General features: G+C 36.0%; 1 protein-coding gene across 7 annotated transcripts in view; it reads left to right on the forward strand.

Annotated features, from left to right (window-relative positions):
• USP37 (ubiquitin specific peptidase 37) overlaps positions 1-13,944 on the forward strand; it is an 81,898-nt gene that overhangs the window by 45,240 nt on the left and 22,714 nt on the right. For 6 of the 7 annotated variants that reach the window (XM_032402276.1, XM_032402294.1, XM_032402310.1 and 3 more), the window contains 5 exons: positions 4,329-4,446; positions 5,733-5,812; positions 8,668-8,832; positions 10,729-10,794; positions 13,493-13,631. In XM_032402276.1, the coding sequence (XP_032258167.1) occupies positions 4,329-4,446; positions 5,733-5,812; positions 8,668-8,832; positions 10,729-10,794; positions 13,493-13,631 (568 nt within the window). The remainder of the gene's footprint in view (positions 1-4,328; positions 4,447-5,732; positions 5,813-8,667; positions 8,833-10,728; positions 10,795-13,492; positions 13,632-13,944) is intronic. The other variant, XM_032402327.1, reaches the window with a different exon arrangement.

Below are 13,944 nucleotides of genomic sequence, written 5' to 3' on the forward strand. Positions count from 1 at the left end.
CAGGTCATGATCCCAAGGTCCTGGGATCAAGCCCCGCATCGGGCTCCCTGCTCCGCGGGAAGCCTGCTTCTCCCTCTCCCACTCCCCCTGCTTGTGTTCCCTCTCTCACTGTGTCTCTGTCAAATAAATAAATAAAATCTTAAAAAAAAAAAAAGTTCTATTTTGATTAATCTTTCAGTTATCGATAGTACATCTCTGAATATGTTTTTTCAGAGAGAGTAGAATTTTTCTGTATAAGAAAGAATTGTGTTGCCTTCACACAGGAGTTAATACAGAGTTATTGAATCACACATTGCCTTTCCCCCTTAGTATCTTACATATACTGTCCCATCGTGTCTTCTTATTCTGTGCCATTTGAGAGAAACCTGATTTTGTAGGTAATCTTTTTCTTCCTGAAAATCTGTGGTATTCTTTATTTTTGAAATTCATATTTTCACAAGTTTGCATCTAAGTATTTTGTTTAATTTTGCCTTTAACGTGATGGAGCTTTCTCATCTGAAAGATTTGGGATTTTCTTCCGCTCAAATTCTGTAAATATTACAGAATAGTTTGAAATTTTCTTTAGAAATACTCAAAACCCATATATTAGCTATCCATTCTGTCTTCCATATTTCTACTTTTCTTAGACTATTCATGAGGTCTCTCCCAGCTGTAACATTCTAATAATTGTGACTACAATTTTGCACATTCAAATGGACACTAGAAAGATAGTTTTGTATCACTGGTGTGTGTGACATTTCTTGTCTTCATCATTTCTTCAGTCTTTTGTTTCCCCAGTAGATAAATTATTTTTGCAAGAAAAAGTCCAGGTCTCATAAATACAGTCCATGTCCCTGTAAAAGCTGGAGAGCCCACCAGCAGTTAGTAATATGGTAGCCAGTTATCCTTTCCTTTCCTTCTAATGTACTTTCCCAACAGATTTGTTCAAGTTAGAGAGAGAAGCAAAGTTTTAATTGTTATTTAATTGTGGGGGTGCCAACCAAATTTATTTTGCTAGGAGAATTTCAATGGCCCCTGGTAGAAATGGCTACAGGCGGCACAAGAAGCAAGAAGGCCGAGTCAAAGTGTAGTGGTTGCTGTCCTGTGCCCGCGGCATCAGGCAGGTGCCCCACTTGCACAGCACCCAGATGTTGGGTGGACGTTGATGTTTGTGCACCATGCCTGAAGTGACGTGTCCCCTGGGGTGTTAGATACACCAGGGGCTGGGCTGAGAGCGGCCCGGCCGTGTGGCAAGTCTGGGAGGCACCACGGCTCCGCGAGGCCACAGCAGCAGCAGCCCAGCTACCTCCTTACAGGCTTTGCTTTAGTTGCTTTATTAGCAGTTTCTTTAAGACAGTTCCTTAAACACAACATAGTTTGTGGCTCAAGGAAGATTACATACACCTCAAATTGTAATTTTCATTGTTTAGATTCTGTCCCATCTCACTGTAGTTTGGCCAGTTTGCCAAATGTACTTATTTTTTTAAACTGTTGTAGTTTAAATGGACTTGTTTTCAATTACATTATAAGGTGTTTCAGTATAGTAATATATTATCAAATACGAAGAATTTTCCAAAGAACTTAAATTATCTAAAACTAAGTACTTAGTATTCTCCATAAAACCTTCTGCAGTCAAAAAAAAAACCTTCTGCAGTCTTCCCTATCTCAGTAATAACAGTTCCATACTTAGATTTATCAGCCCAAAAACGTAGTGTATTTCTTAACTCTTCTCTTTATCTTGCATCCCTACATCTCATATGTCAGGAAATCCCTTCAGAGTATAACCAGAATCTGACCACTTGCCACCATCTGATCAAAGCCACTATCATCTCTTGCCTGAATTGTTGGAATACCTTCTAAACTGGTCTGTGTTTCTGTCCTCTCTCTAGGCTTTTTTAAACACATTAGCCGAAGTGATCCGTTTAAAGTGGAAGTTAGTTCATGTTAGCCCTCCTCAAAACCTATAAAAGCTGAAGTTCTTACTGTAATACGCAAAATCCTGTATGATCTGTTCTTCAGCAGCCCCTCTTCCCCCAACTAACTCTGACTTTACCTCCTACCACTCTTTCCCCTTCCTCATTCTGTTCCTACCAAATTAGCTTCCTTGCTTTATTTTTTTATTGCCAGATCCTGGTACCTAAGGGCCTTTTTCACCTACTGTACCCTTTATCTCAAATTCTCTTTCCCCATATTCCCCTCCATATCTTTATGTAAAAGCTACTTGCTCAGTAAGGCATTTTCTAGGCATTTACCCTATTTAAATTCCAACCATCTACTCTGGTCTTTCACTATTTTTTTTTCCCCATTGGCACTTACCACTATCACTTTAACATACCATACATATTACTTATATGTTTTTTATTATCTTTTTCCTCCAATATAGCTTTGTGCAGGGAGGTATTTTATCTTGGGTTGGTTCATTACTGTAACCCCAGTGCTACTAGAACAGTTTCTCGCATATAGGAGGCGTGTTTAGTGATGCCTAAGAAATTGCGCAAATTTGCCAGCTTAAAACAATAGTTATTAACTCAGTTCCATAGGTCAGAAGTCTAGACAGGGTGTGGCCAAGTTCTCTGCTCATGGTATCAGAAGACTGAAATCAGCGTGTTGCTTGTTCTCATCAGGATACCCCTCTACACTCGTTAAAGTTGTGGGCAGAAATTAGTTCCTTTTGATTGTAGTACTGAAGTCCCGCCATTTTCTTGCTGGCTTTTAGCTGCAACTACTCACTTCCTAAGGGCTGCATGTTGTTTCATGCTATGTGGCTTCCATAGGCAGTCCACAGCAGTGCGATTTGTTCAGGTCAGTAGTACATGTCTGACTTTGAATCCCTGACTTCCTCTGTTTGAGACCTCTAGACCCAGATTTAAAGAGCTCAAGTGATTAAGTCGTGACCCATTCAGATAATCTCCTTTTTTATCAACTCAACATTAAGATTAGTAACATTAATCATATCTGCACAGTCCCTTTGTCTTGTAACATCATCATGGGAGTGAAAGCTCATCATGGTCACAAGCTCTCTTAAAGGGGATGGAATTATACAAAGGCTAAGGGTCATCTTAGAATTCTGCCTATTAGATAGAGGCACTCAAATATTTGTTGAATGAAGAATATATTTTTATGGTCTCCAGTCTTCAACTGTGGCAGTAGAGAACTGGGGCAGGAGATTGAATATTACTAAAAATGCTGTTGTGCAGAGAGAAGGAAAAACATCAACTAAAACTATTTAAAAGAAGTGAATTTGATTCCAGATAAATAATGTTTTGATCTCTGAGCCCAGTTTTAAAAATTCTGTAGAAATATATCCAGTGATCAAAACAGTTCTAACAGACGTTCACCAAAACACCTAGAATTTTTTTTTAAAGATTATTTTATTTTAGAGAGTGCATGCGTGGGGAGGGGCAGAAGGAGAGGGAGAGAGAGAATCTCAAGCAGACTCTGTGCTGATCGTGGAGCCTGATGTGGGGATCTCACGACCCTGAGATCATGAGCTGAAACCAAGAGTCAGATGCTTAACCAACTGAGCCACCCAGGCACCCCAAGAATACATAGCATTTTTATTTTATTTTATTTTTGGTGCAAAAAGGTGTTTTTATTATTAAAGCACAGGGACAGGACCTGTGGGCAGAAAGAGTTGCTGAACACATAGAATTTTTAAAGCAGCATTGTTTATGTAGTCAAAAACGAAACAATCCAAATGTCCATCAGTAGTAATATAGATAAATTGTGGCATGCTCAAAACAGGTTAATGTGAGCCAACAATGAAGATGGGCTATAGCCACATGCAGCAAGCATGTTTGAATCTCACAATCATGTTGAACAAAAGAGACTAAAAACATACTGTATGGTTCCATTTATATAAGGTTCAAAAATAAGCAATACTGACCTGTTGTGCTAGAAGTCAGGATAATAGTTACCTTTTGGGAGAAAGGGGTAGTGATGGGAAAGGGGCACGTGAGAGGGCTCCTACAGAGTTTATAATATTTTATTTCTTGATTTGAGTGGTGTTAACTGATAATTCGTGAAACTGTACAACTTTGGTTCACTTTTCTATGTGTATGTTGTACTTTAGTTTTTAACTTTGGGGGCTTTTTTAAAAAAATAAAATTTAGCATTCTGTTAAATACTTAAATACTTGCAGTTGAGGTTTTACCTGTATTGATTTAATGAGGGTGAAAATACTCATGAGAAAAGTCTTACATGCTGTATATTGCTTATCAACTCAGGCTAGTCTCTGGCAGTACCTAAGTTCTGTGCCGGAACAGTGTTTCTGAAGTGTATTTGTATTTATTTTGTATTGCACAGTTAGACTTCTCAATGCTTCCATTTGTCTTCTTTTATTCTTACAGATGTGGAGAAATTATTCCCAAAAGAGAACAGTTTAATGACCTCTCCATTGACCTTCCTCGAAGGAAAAAGCCACTCCCTCCTCGTTCAATTCAAGATTCTCTTGATCTTTTCTTTAGGGTAGGTAATATCTTTTGGTATTTTCACATAATTAAGTTTTATATATCATAGGTAATTGTATTTGAAATTGGTTTCTTTAAGGCAGAGTTTCAACAAAATTACATGAAGGGAAAACAAATGAGAAAGATTTATAAGTAATGTTTAATTTTAAAATCTTGGTAAATCTAATTGTTAACTCATAGAAGAAGACTATTGATTGGTTAAGTAGATTATACATTTAGTTCAATAGCAGGTGTTTTAGACAACCTTAGTTATTTGTGAACAAATATTAACTTGAAGCATGAGCTAAAATTTGGTAGTGTTGGTAAAAATTGGAGATGCTATATATGAGTTTGTATCTAAGATCTGAGGAATGAAAAAATACTCTGCTTTTCCTTAGGTTGTATGTAACCTGTTAGAAACAAAAGGGAAGAGTCATGTTTATCCAAAGCTTTAGATAAATATGTTTCTGTGATACACTGTTAAAGATATTCAGCAAGTTTTGGGGACATAATTGGACCTATTGTGTAGCAGTCCTTATAACTGATGGAAATTTGTCAGGATCACCCTTTGTCTCTTTAACAGTGGTTCTTGTTTTGTTGTAGCAAATGGGCAGGGTTGTCTTCTTAAGGTTAAAAACAAAATTCTGTTCTTTAAATGATGAACATTCAGCTCCACCCAAAGATAAATACTCTGCTTTTCTTTTTATCATTCCTTACTATTCCTGTTATTATCATAGAATTTGAAGCTTTTCCTGTGTATCTTTACCCCCATTTTTTAAGGATTTCTTGTTTCAGTTTTCTCTAGGTAATGATATCCACCCCAAACTTTGGTCCTTTTAGAGCAGTTGTTCTTAGTGGGCTGTCACCAGAAGATTGAGTTCCATTATAAGAAAGGGGTAGAGTTACACCTAACAGACCAGGAACTCCGCCTAACCTGAAGGTGATCTTATCTCTGCTATGGCCAAATGTTAAAATCTGGATATACTCTAGGCAGTGGTTCTTGTGCATCCATGGGGAAGAGGTTGAGAATCTGCTACTGTAGAGTCTAGTTGCTGTCATAAATTGAGATGTTTCCATGGTAAAAAAGGAAATTAGGAATTCTGAAATAGGGCATGATATTATAAGATATCTATTTTGAGGATTAGGTCTTAATTTAGTAAGGTTTGTGACTCTAGACACAAAATTTGAACTTCTCGGAGTTGTCATTGCACTAACTAGTGTGACTAGAAAACAGTATTAGCATTTACTGGGGTAATGCTGATTCAACTTCATGCTTCTTTATTTTTCCCTCTTGTCTTTTTACAGGCAGAAGAACTTGAGTATTCCTGTGAGAAGTGTGGTGGGAAGTGTGCTCTTGTCAGGCACAAATTTAACAGGCTACCCAGGTAAAATGAATCGCTCTTCAGTTTTTCTTCTTTAAAGTACTTACAGATATTACTGGGTAAGTGAGGCTCACTAGAATGGATTGGCAAAGCAAAGCTGAGATAGGAGAGAGTAGAGGATGGGAGGTTAGGATGCTCTTGCATAAGAAAGGAAGAAGATTTGGAAGGCTGAAGAAGGAAAGTCACTTCAGAGTCCCTGGAAGATGGCAACAAGAGGATGTGGCTGGTCAGACTTTGGAACAATGGTAGGGACTAGGTAGGAGATTTTTAATTTGGTAATGTATGACATTCAATTATAATTTGCAGTTTGATTATGTGCTAGTCTCCTCCTCCCAAACCTTCAGCAAAAATCTGCCACAAACATATACACATGTGTGCATGAAAATAAAACAAGAGTAATTTTCTGCAGGTTTTTTTTGCATTCCTTTATTCAAAGGATCTTGTAAGTTAGTAAGTTTCCTATAATCAAAACAATTCAGAATTAGGAATGAATTTAACTTAATTAGTTCTGTGTAAACATACATAAAACCAAACTAGCTGGACAAAATATGATGTGATTATGGTGCAGCTTTTAGTTCTTCCCAAGAATAGATCTCAACCACAAACAAGGTTGTTATTATTAAGTATTTATGTGGCACTTTGCCTGCAGAGTGCTTTACTTTCTTTTATTAGCTTCACTTTTCTGTAAGTGTAGAGTTTCTGGAACCTAGCCCCTAGAGACTAGTTCTTGTAGGTTCCATTATCTCCTTTCTAGAAAATGAGTTTCTTTTAAAGAAATGACTTTCTAAATCATAGCAGTATTATTATGTTGGCCATTTCTTACTCAAGAGACTTATTCTTTCCTATTGGTGTTTTGAGGCAGGAGGTAGAGGAGACAAACCTTAGGGGAAAGGATTGATTGTTACCAGCTGTCATTAACTAAGAAAAGCATGTATGGTTTGAAATACTTGTTTGACCTGGCAAGCTGAATGTCTGTTACCCTTTTCCAGTGTCTAGCTATTTGTTCTTTTAGTGGGAAAAAAAAAAATAGGGGAATTTTTTTCATTGGTTTTCTCTTTTTTTCTGGTAGGTCACTTGTGTTACAGGTTCATTTATTCCAAACTTTAGAAGCCTTTGTATCATAAATCCTGATTATCAGACTTGCTCTGTTTTTGTACATTTCAGTATTAAAGCCAGTTTACTTTTATTCGTGAAGGGCCTGGTATCTTTATCAAATATGTTCAGTTGTAGTTCACCTCATCTTCGTAGATAAGTGATTTTGACTATCATCTATCTGTTTCATATTACCTTTTATTTTGGCAGGATTATTTGGAAATTTAGTCAAAATATTTGACATTAGTTTTAATCTCTTCATACCATTTGGATCCTTGTGTTCTCTCAAGTTGTGAACTTGAAGATTATGAGTTCTAGCATACTTTTTAAAGAAAAATAAAGTCAATAACTTTAATTTACAATTTTTTTTAGTTTGTGGCTTCTGTGATAAAGATATGTACGGTAAGAAAGGAAACAGTTTTCCATAAAGCAGACATTATTTTGCCTAGAATTGAGGTTTATTCCCATAAGAGTTCTGAAATTCAAATTTTAAAGTGTTCTTGTGGGCTGTGAAATATATTTAGTCCATCAGGCAGAGATTATGGTGTGTATCAGAGGTGAAAAGGTTAGCACAGTAGTAACTAAAAAGAAGTGTTTCTACAGAGTTAAAAGCCTTTTCAGACCCACAAACCAGATTTGGCATGTAAATTTTGTAGAACTTTTTGTAAGTGGAGAAAACTTTCCTATTTCTTTCTTAACTTTCTCCAGAGAAAGTGCTACACACTGAAATAAGAGTAGTTCTTGTCAGGGGCATCTGGGTGGCTTAGTCAGTTAAGTGTCTGACTCTTGATATGAGCTCAGGTCTTGATTTACAGGGTCATGAGTTCAAGCCCCGTGTTGGGCTCCACATTGGGCATGGAGCCTACTTTAAAAAAAAATAGTTCTTGGGGCGCCTGGGTGGCTCAGTCGTTAAGCGTCTGCCTTCGGCTCAGGTCATGATCCCAGGGTCCTGGGATCGAGCCCCGCATTAGGCTCCCTACTTGGCAGAGAGCCTGCTTCTCCCTCTCCCACTCCCCCTGCTTGTGTTCCCTCTCTCGCTGTGTCTCTGTCACGTAAATAAATAAAATCTAAAAAAAAAAAAAATAGTTCTTGTCAAAAATCGTCTTGAAAAAATTAATGTTCACCATCAAACATAAGGGCTATTTAACACTTTAATTAAATTACCATTAATGGTTATATAATACCTATTTTTTTGTAAACTAGATAACATTGAAGTAAATAATTTAAGGATTTAACCCAATGCCAACATTTTATTTATTTTTAAATTTTTTTAAAGATTTATTTATTTATTTTAGAAAATGGGGGGAAGGGGCTCAGAGGGAGAGAGAAACTCTAAGCAGACTCCATGCTGAGTATGGAACCCGACTCAGAGCTCAATCTCATGACTCTGAGATCACGACCTGAGCCAAAACAAAGAGTTGGACACTCAACCGACTGTGTCACCCAGGCACCCCCCAATACCAACATTTTAAAATAAAGTGTGTTTTATTTGGTGTGTTTTTTTTTTTTTCTGCAAACATATCTTTTACCCAGACCTCATTTATCCACCCAAGGCCCATGTTTTATTTTTATTTATATTCTTAGTACCTAGCACAATGCCTAGCACATGGCAGGTATTCGGTAAATGGTCTTTGAAGGATCTTTAGCCAAAAGTATTCTTTAAGTCAAAAGCTGTCTAACGTGGTTAGTTACAGTGATCTCTTTTCACCAGTAAGAGAGCTAGCTCTGTTATGTGTGAACTAGTAATGTCATCTCCTGTTTTTCAGGATCCTCATTCTTCATTTAAAACGATATAGCTTCAATGTCACTCTCTCACTTAACAACAAGATTGGGCAGCAAGTCATCATTCCAAGATACCTGACCCTATCTTCTCATTGCACTGAAAATACAAAACCACCCTTCACCCTTGGTTGGAGTGCACATATGGCAATGTAAGTCCTTGAGAGAGAATTTCTTTACCTTCCTTTTGAAGTAGAAGGGCTTTAGTGTCTGACCAAAACAATGACTGAACTAGATAACATGACTCCCAGGTAAAATCAGACCAAGAAGATTTTAATTTTGCTTTATTTTGGGATTTTGTGTCAAATTACTGCCTGATGGAAATAATTAAATAAAATGCTTAAACAAAATTTTTCTGAGTACATTAACTGCCTTTCATAATAAGTTACCTTTTTAGAGAGTGCTCTTACTCTTTTAGATCACTAGAAGACAAGTTTGATACATTTTGGGAATATAAATCAAATTTGCTTATTCATAAGAGTCACCTGAACGCTAAAAAATACCAATTCCTGTGTTCTTTCCCTAGCAGTTCTGTTTTAGTAGATCTGAGATAGGGCTTAAGAGTAAGTATTTTTTTATTATTTATTTATTTATTTATTTATTTATTTATTTTTTAAAGATTCCATTTATTTATTTGACAGAGAGATAGCGATAGCAGGAACACAAGCAGGGGGAGCTGGGAGAGGGTGAAGCAGGCTTCCTGCCGAGCAGGGAGCCCAATGTGGGACTCGATCCCAGGACCCTGGGATCATGACCTGAGCTGAAGGCAGACGCTTAACCATCTGAGCCACCCAGGCGCCCCAAGAATAAGTATTTTTTTAAATGCCTTTGCTGACTCTTTGGGATATGCAAGTTTGAGAAACAGCATACTAAATTTTATCTAGTGCCCCCCAAAATTGATTTTATCTTCATAAATGTATCATCACCGATGTAAGTGAAGAACTTCCGTGGCTCCTAGAAATTTTCCCATGATAAAAGAAGTAACCTTTACTTTTGATTTTGCTTCATCATGTATGCTGAGAAAACCTTAGGACTTCTCTGAATGTTGCTCTTCCTTGCATTACTCTTGTTACATTACTTTGGAGCCATGTACTGTAGTTCTTTTTTATACTTGAACTCTAATTTGGTAGAATCATAAAGTTCTCCAACTTCAGAAGTGAAAAGGATCTTAGAGATTTTGTCTAAATTTTTAGTTTTACAGAGATTCAAGGAGAGTAAGTGATTTTCTTAAGGTCATGCAGTTAGTAACTGGAAGAGCCAGGTCTCTTGGCTAAGTAGAATAAATAGACCTTTCAGAAAGCAAATGAACATTTGCTAACAATAATTGATGCAGTTTTAGAAAATGTATTTCCCTTGGATTAATAATTGAAATATATACTACATCATTTAAGTTTACACTAAAGGACTCAGTGGGCCTACTTATTAATAAAGATAATTTCCCAGAGTCTTAGGTGTTTCTGGGTTTTCTCCTACAGGCTTTCGTTAGAATAGTTGTTTTGCTTAATGCAAACTGCCCTCTGCTGGTAGACCTGTTACTCTTTGTGGCCATCATTGTAGGTGATTTATGATCACAGGCCTGAAACCAGGCTATATGATTCCACAGTGGAATGGCTTGAAGACTTTGGACAAGTTCTTTGACCTGTGTATAGGGGAAATAATAGGATGGTGTGAACATTAAATGAGGTAATACACTATGAGCTCTTAACTCCAGTGTCTGATAGCCAGTAAGTCCTCAATAAATGAGAGCTATTACTATTTTATTGCTTAAAAGTAAAGAACTGAGGCAAGATAATTTTCCCAAGTTGTTCTTTTATATGCATTACCTTTGACTTCATTTCCAATGCTGTTTATTTAGATCATTGGGTCAGGAAGAGCCTACAGATGGTACCTTGTTTTCTCTTTTGGCCTCTATTGCTAGTAGAAGTATTGTAATTATTTGCAGAAAGATATATAAGGAGCTATAGCATAGAATAATTCATTTTATAAGTTAAATATATATTTTTAATAATGTAATTATATACATTATATATTTTCTAATTTTCTGATAGTTCTAGACCATTGAAAGCCTCTCAAATGGTGAATTCCTGCATCACCAGCCCTTCTACACCTTCAAAGTGAGTTATATTTCTTGTGTACCCAAAATTTGTATTTTTAAAGATTTGGCTTACCCTGATTTCCAAGATTATCCCCTCCCCTTTTCTTTGTTTTTCTTTGCATGATAACTGCTCTGTACTACTATACTTTGTAATTCTCCTGAATCTGCTTTGAAGTATAACCTAGGGTATAACAAATCTTTAACAGTGAAGCACGTTCAGATGATCTTCTCAAAATTTTGTTTTTAAACTTCTTAAATCAACTGTTAATACGTAATATTTTCATCCTACAACTATAGAAATTGATGACAAGGGATTTTAAGGCTTGAAGGGATAAAATAACCACTGTTGGTATAAAGCACTGTTCCTCAAAGATACACATGGGGATCTCAAAATATCTTTTCACCTGTTCCTAGGCAGTCTGGGACTTCCTGTCTTAGACACTGACCTGAAGCAATTCTGAAAGGGAACAAGAAAACAAACACACAATGAAATGTAGCTGTTCTACAGATGTTTTATATTTTTTACTTAAGTTGGAAAAGTTTGTCCATAAAAGGAAGCAAATACTTTTTTTTAATATATCTCCTCTATAATTTAACTAGAACCACAGTTCCTGATTAAACAATTCTAAATGACTTGGTTGTCATTTATCTTTAAAATTAGTTTTTCTGAAAATTTGATGTCCCAAAGTACTTTTAGAAAAGAGACACTTCTGTTGTTTAAGGGCTTTGGGGGGCTTATATAACCATAAAATGACATTTGGGAACTGCTATTTTCTTTTCCTCCTGTTAATTATTTTTCAGTGCAATTAAAACCAGATGACTAACATGACTAGAAATCTGAAATGGTACCGATATGAATACTCTTGCCCGTTCTCAAGATACAAATGAGCAATACCACTTGGCTGCTTAGAAAGTGAGCAAGTGATGCATTTACAGGATGAATATTTTTCCTTACTACAGGCAAGCTGCCTTCTGTGAATATAGTAATTATTAATGGAATGCACTCTTTATGTACCAAATCACTATAGTTTCAAGAAGGAGATGGTTTCATTGGGCATCATTATATTTGGCATGGTCATCTGTTCTCCAGGGTCTACTGGTATGAGAATTTGAGAGTTGGTCAATAAAGGATAATTAGGCCCTAGAAGACCTGTCATGCCGATCAAACTTAAAAGAGGCTGAGTTTTGAACAAGAATACTGTTGGTTCTTCTACAATGTCCTTTGTCACATTTGACCCTGGTCCATTAGTAGCCAGGTGTCACCCTCCTTCAGCAAAGTATTTACATGGATAAACAAATTAATACATTCAGTTTTGCTTGGTGTGCATGAAATCAGAAATGAGGAATTAAGATGGCTAATTGGCTATTTCTAAGTTATACTAAAAACCCTTTTGAACACATAATGGGAGGCTATTCAAGTGTATAGGCTGGAGTGCAGTGATATCCTGGGAGCTCTCAGCCACAGACTATGTTTGGGCTTATCACTGACCACTTGCCTCTTTTCTTTGATCTACATTACTATGCAATCCTCCTGGTTTCCATTGTGGCCTCTTATTTCTTGGTGCCATCATTCTGTATGTTTATTTACAGTTTCTACATTTAGATTAATTGCATTTTTCAATTTCCATTTTACTTTTTTTTTTTAGTATACTATATGAATTTATGTTAATCTCCATCAAAGAAAGTTCGTGCTCTTTGACCTTTACCACTTTTTTTTTTAGTTTATTTTCAGCTCACTTAGAAGGCAATGCAGTAACACCTTACTTATCTGGTATTGAAGAATGATATTTGATACTCCATATATAAATTTTTACATAGCTGAAGATTGCTTTTTTAAGCATTAAACTTTAAAATGCTTTACCATTTTAGATGGTTTTATATTCTGTAACTTTACAGAATTCCCTATATTCGTAAATAAAATACACTGAAGATAATTTAAATGTTTTAATGACTCAGAATCAGCATTATGAGTATCACTTATTGCACTGTGTTTTAATATGATAATGCCCTCAGAGGCTTTTAAGTCTTACAAAACAGTTTATATTAAATGACTTTACAGTTTTTTATTGCCCTTTTTGTGGTTATTCTCTCTCATTTCCTAGCTCTCATTTCTTGATGAACTTGCTGCATTATTTTATACACCATTTCCTGGGAAAGAAAGGGTCCCTGTCTAAAGAGTAAAGTGCATTGGCTTTGAAACTACTTTCCGCAGAAGCCTTTTTTCTTACTTTTGAATCCCTGTGTTCTGGAAAACAGAGGTTGCCAGAAGTCTGACCTACATATAATTGGATAAGTGGAATGTTACTGTTAATTTTAAAATAACTTGGATCATAATTTAAAAGATCAAAAATTAGCCCTCATGCACAATTTTGTCAAGAACATTTATTCATTGCTATGTCTGCATGCATGCAGTAGAGTACTTGCTTTATAAAAACAAACTTCTTTGGGGTTGATCATTAAAAGAAAAAAGGCACAAAGTGATTGGTTTACGGAAGGATTTTATTATAGCATAAGAATTGTCTAATTTTCAAAGCATGGCTGTTTTGGAGTGGGGCAAAGGTAATGCTTAAATATACCTCTTTTGCTATATCTTTTTTTCTCTGTAAATCATTTTCCATAATGGAAAAGTTTTTTATTTTGGTATTTACACATCAAGGGAATAACAAGGACAAAAGTTTATTTATCAGACTCATATAGGTTTTTTTCTTAAATTACAGGAATTTCACCTTCAAATCCAAGAGCTTGGCTTTATGCCTTGATTCAGACAGTGAGGATGAGCTAAAACGCTCTGTGGCCCTTAGCCAGAGACTTTGTGAAATGTCAGGCTGCGAACAGCAGCAGGAAGACCTGGAAAAAGTAAGTAATTTCTCATCAAAATACTTGACAAATATTTATATAGCTCTTACTGTCCAAACAAATGCCTTTATAACTAGCGTCGGCAAACTTTTTTTTTTTTCTTAGCAAACTTAATACACAGGGTAGATCATAAATTCATAAACTTAATGGATCTGTTGAAACACTAGTTTTAAAGAGTATACTTTCTGTAACTACAAAACCAGTCTGTTTAAAAATGGATTGGGACTTTTTTTTTATTGAGGTATAATTGACATATTAGTTTCAGGTGTACAGTATATTGATTCAGTATTTGTATGTTTTGCAATAAGATTAC

This window comes from Phoca vitulina, unplaced genomic scaffold (assembly GCF_004348235.1).
Source record: "Phoca vitulina isolate PV1807 unplaced genomic scaffold, GSC_HSeal_1.0 scaffold1, whole genome shotgun sequence".
NCBI lineage: Eukaryota > Metazoa > Chordata > Mammalia > Carnivora > Phocidae > Phoca > Phoca vitulina.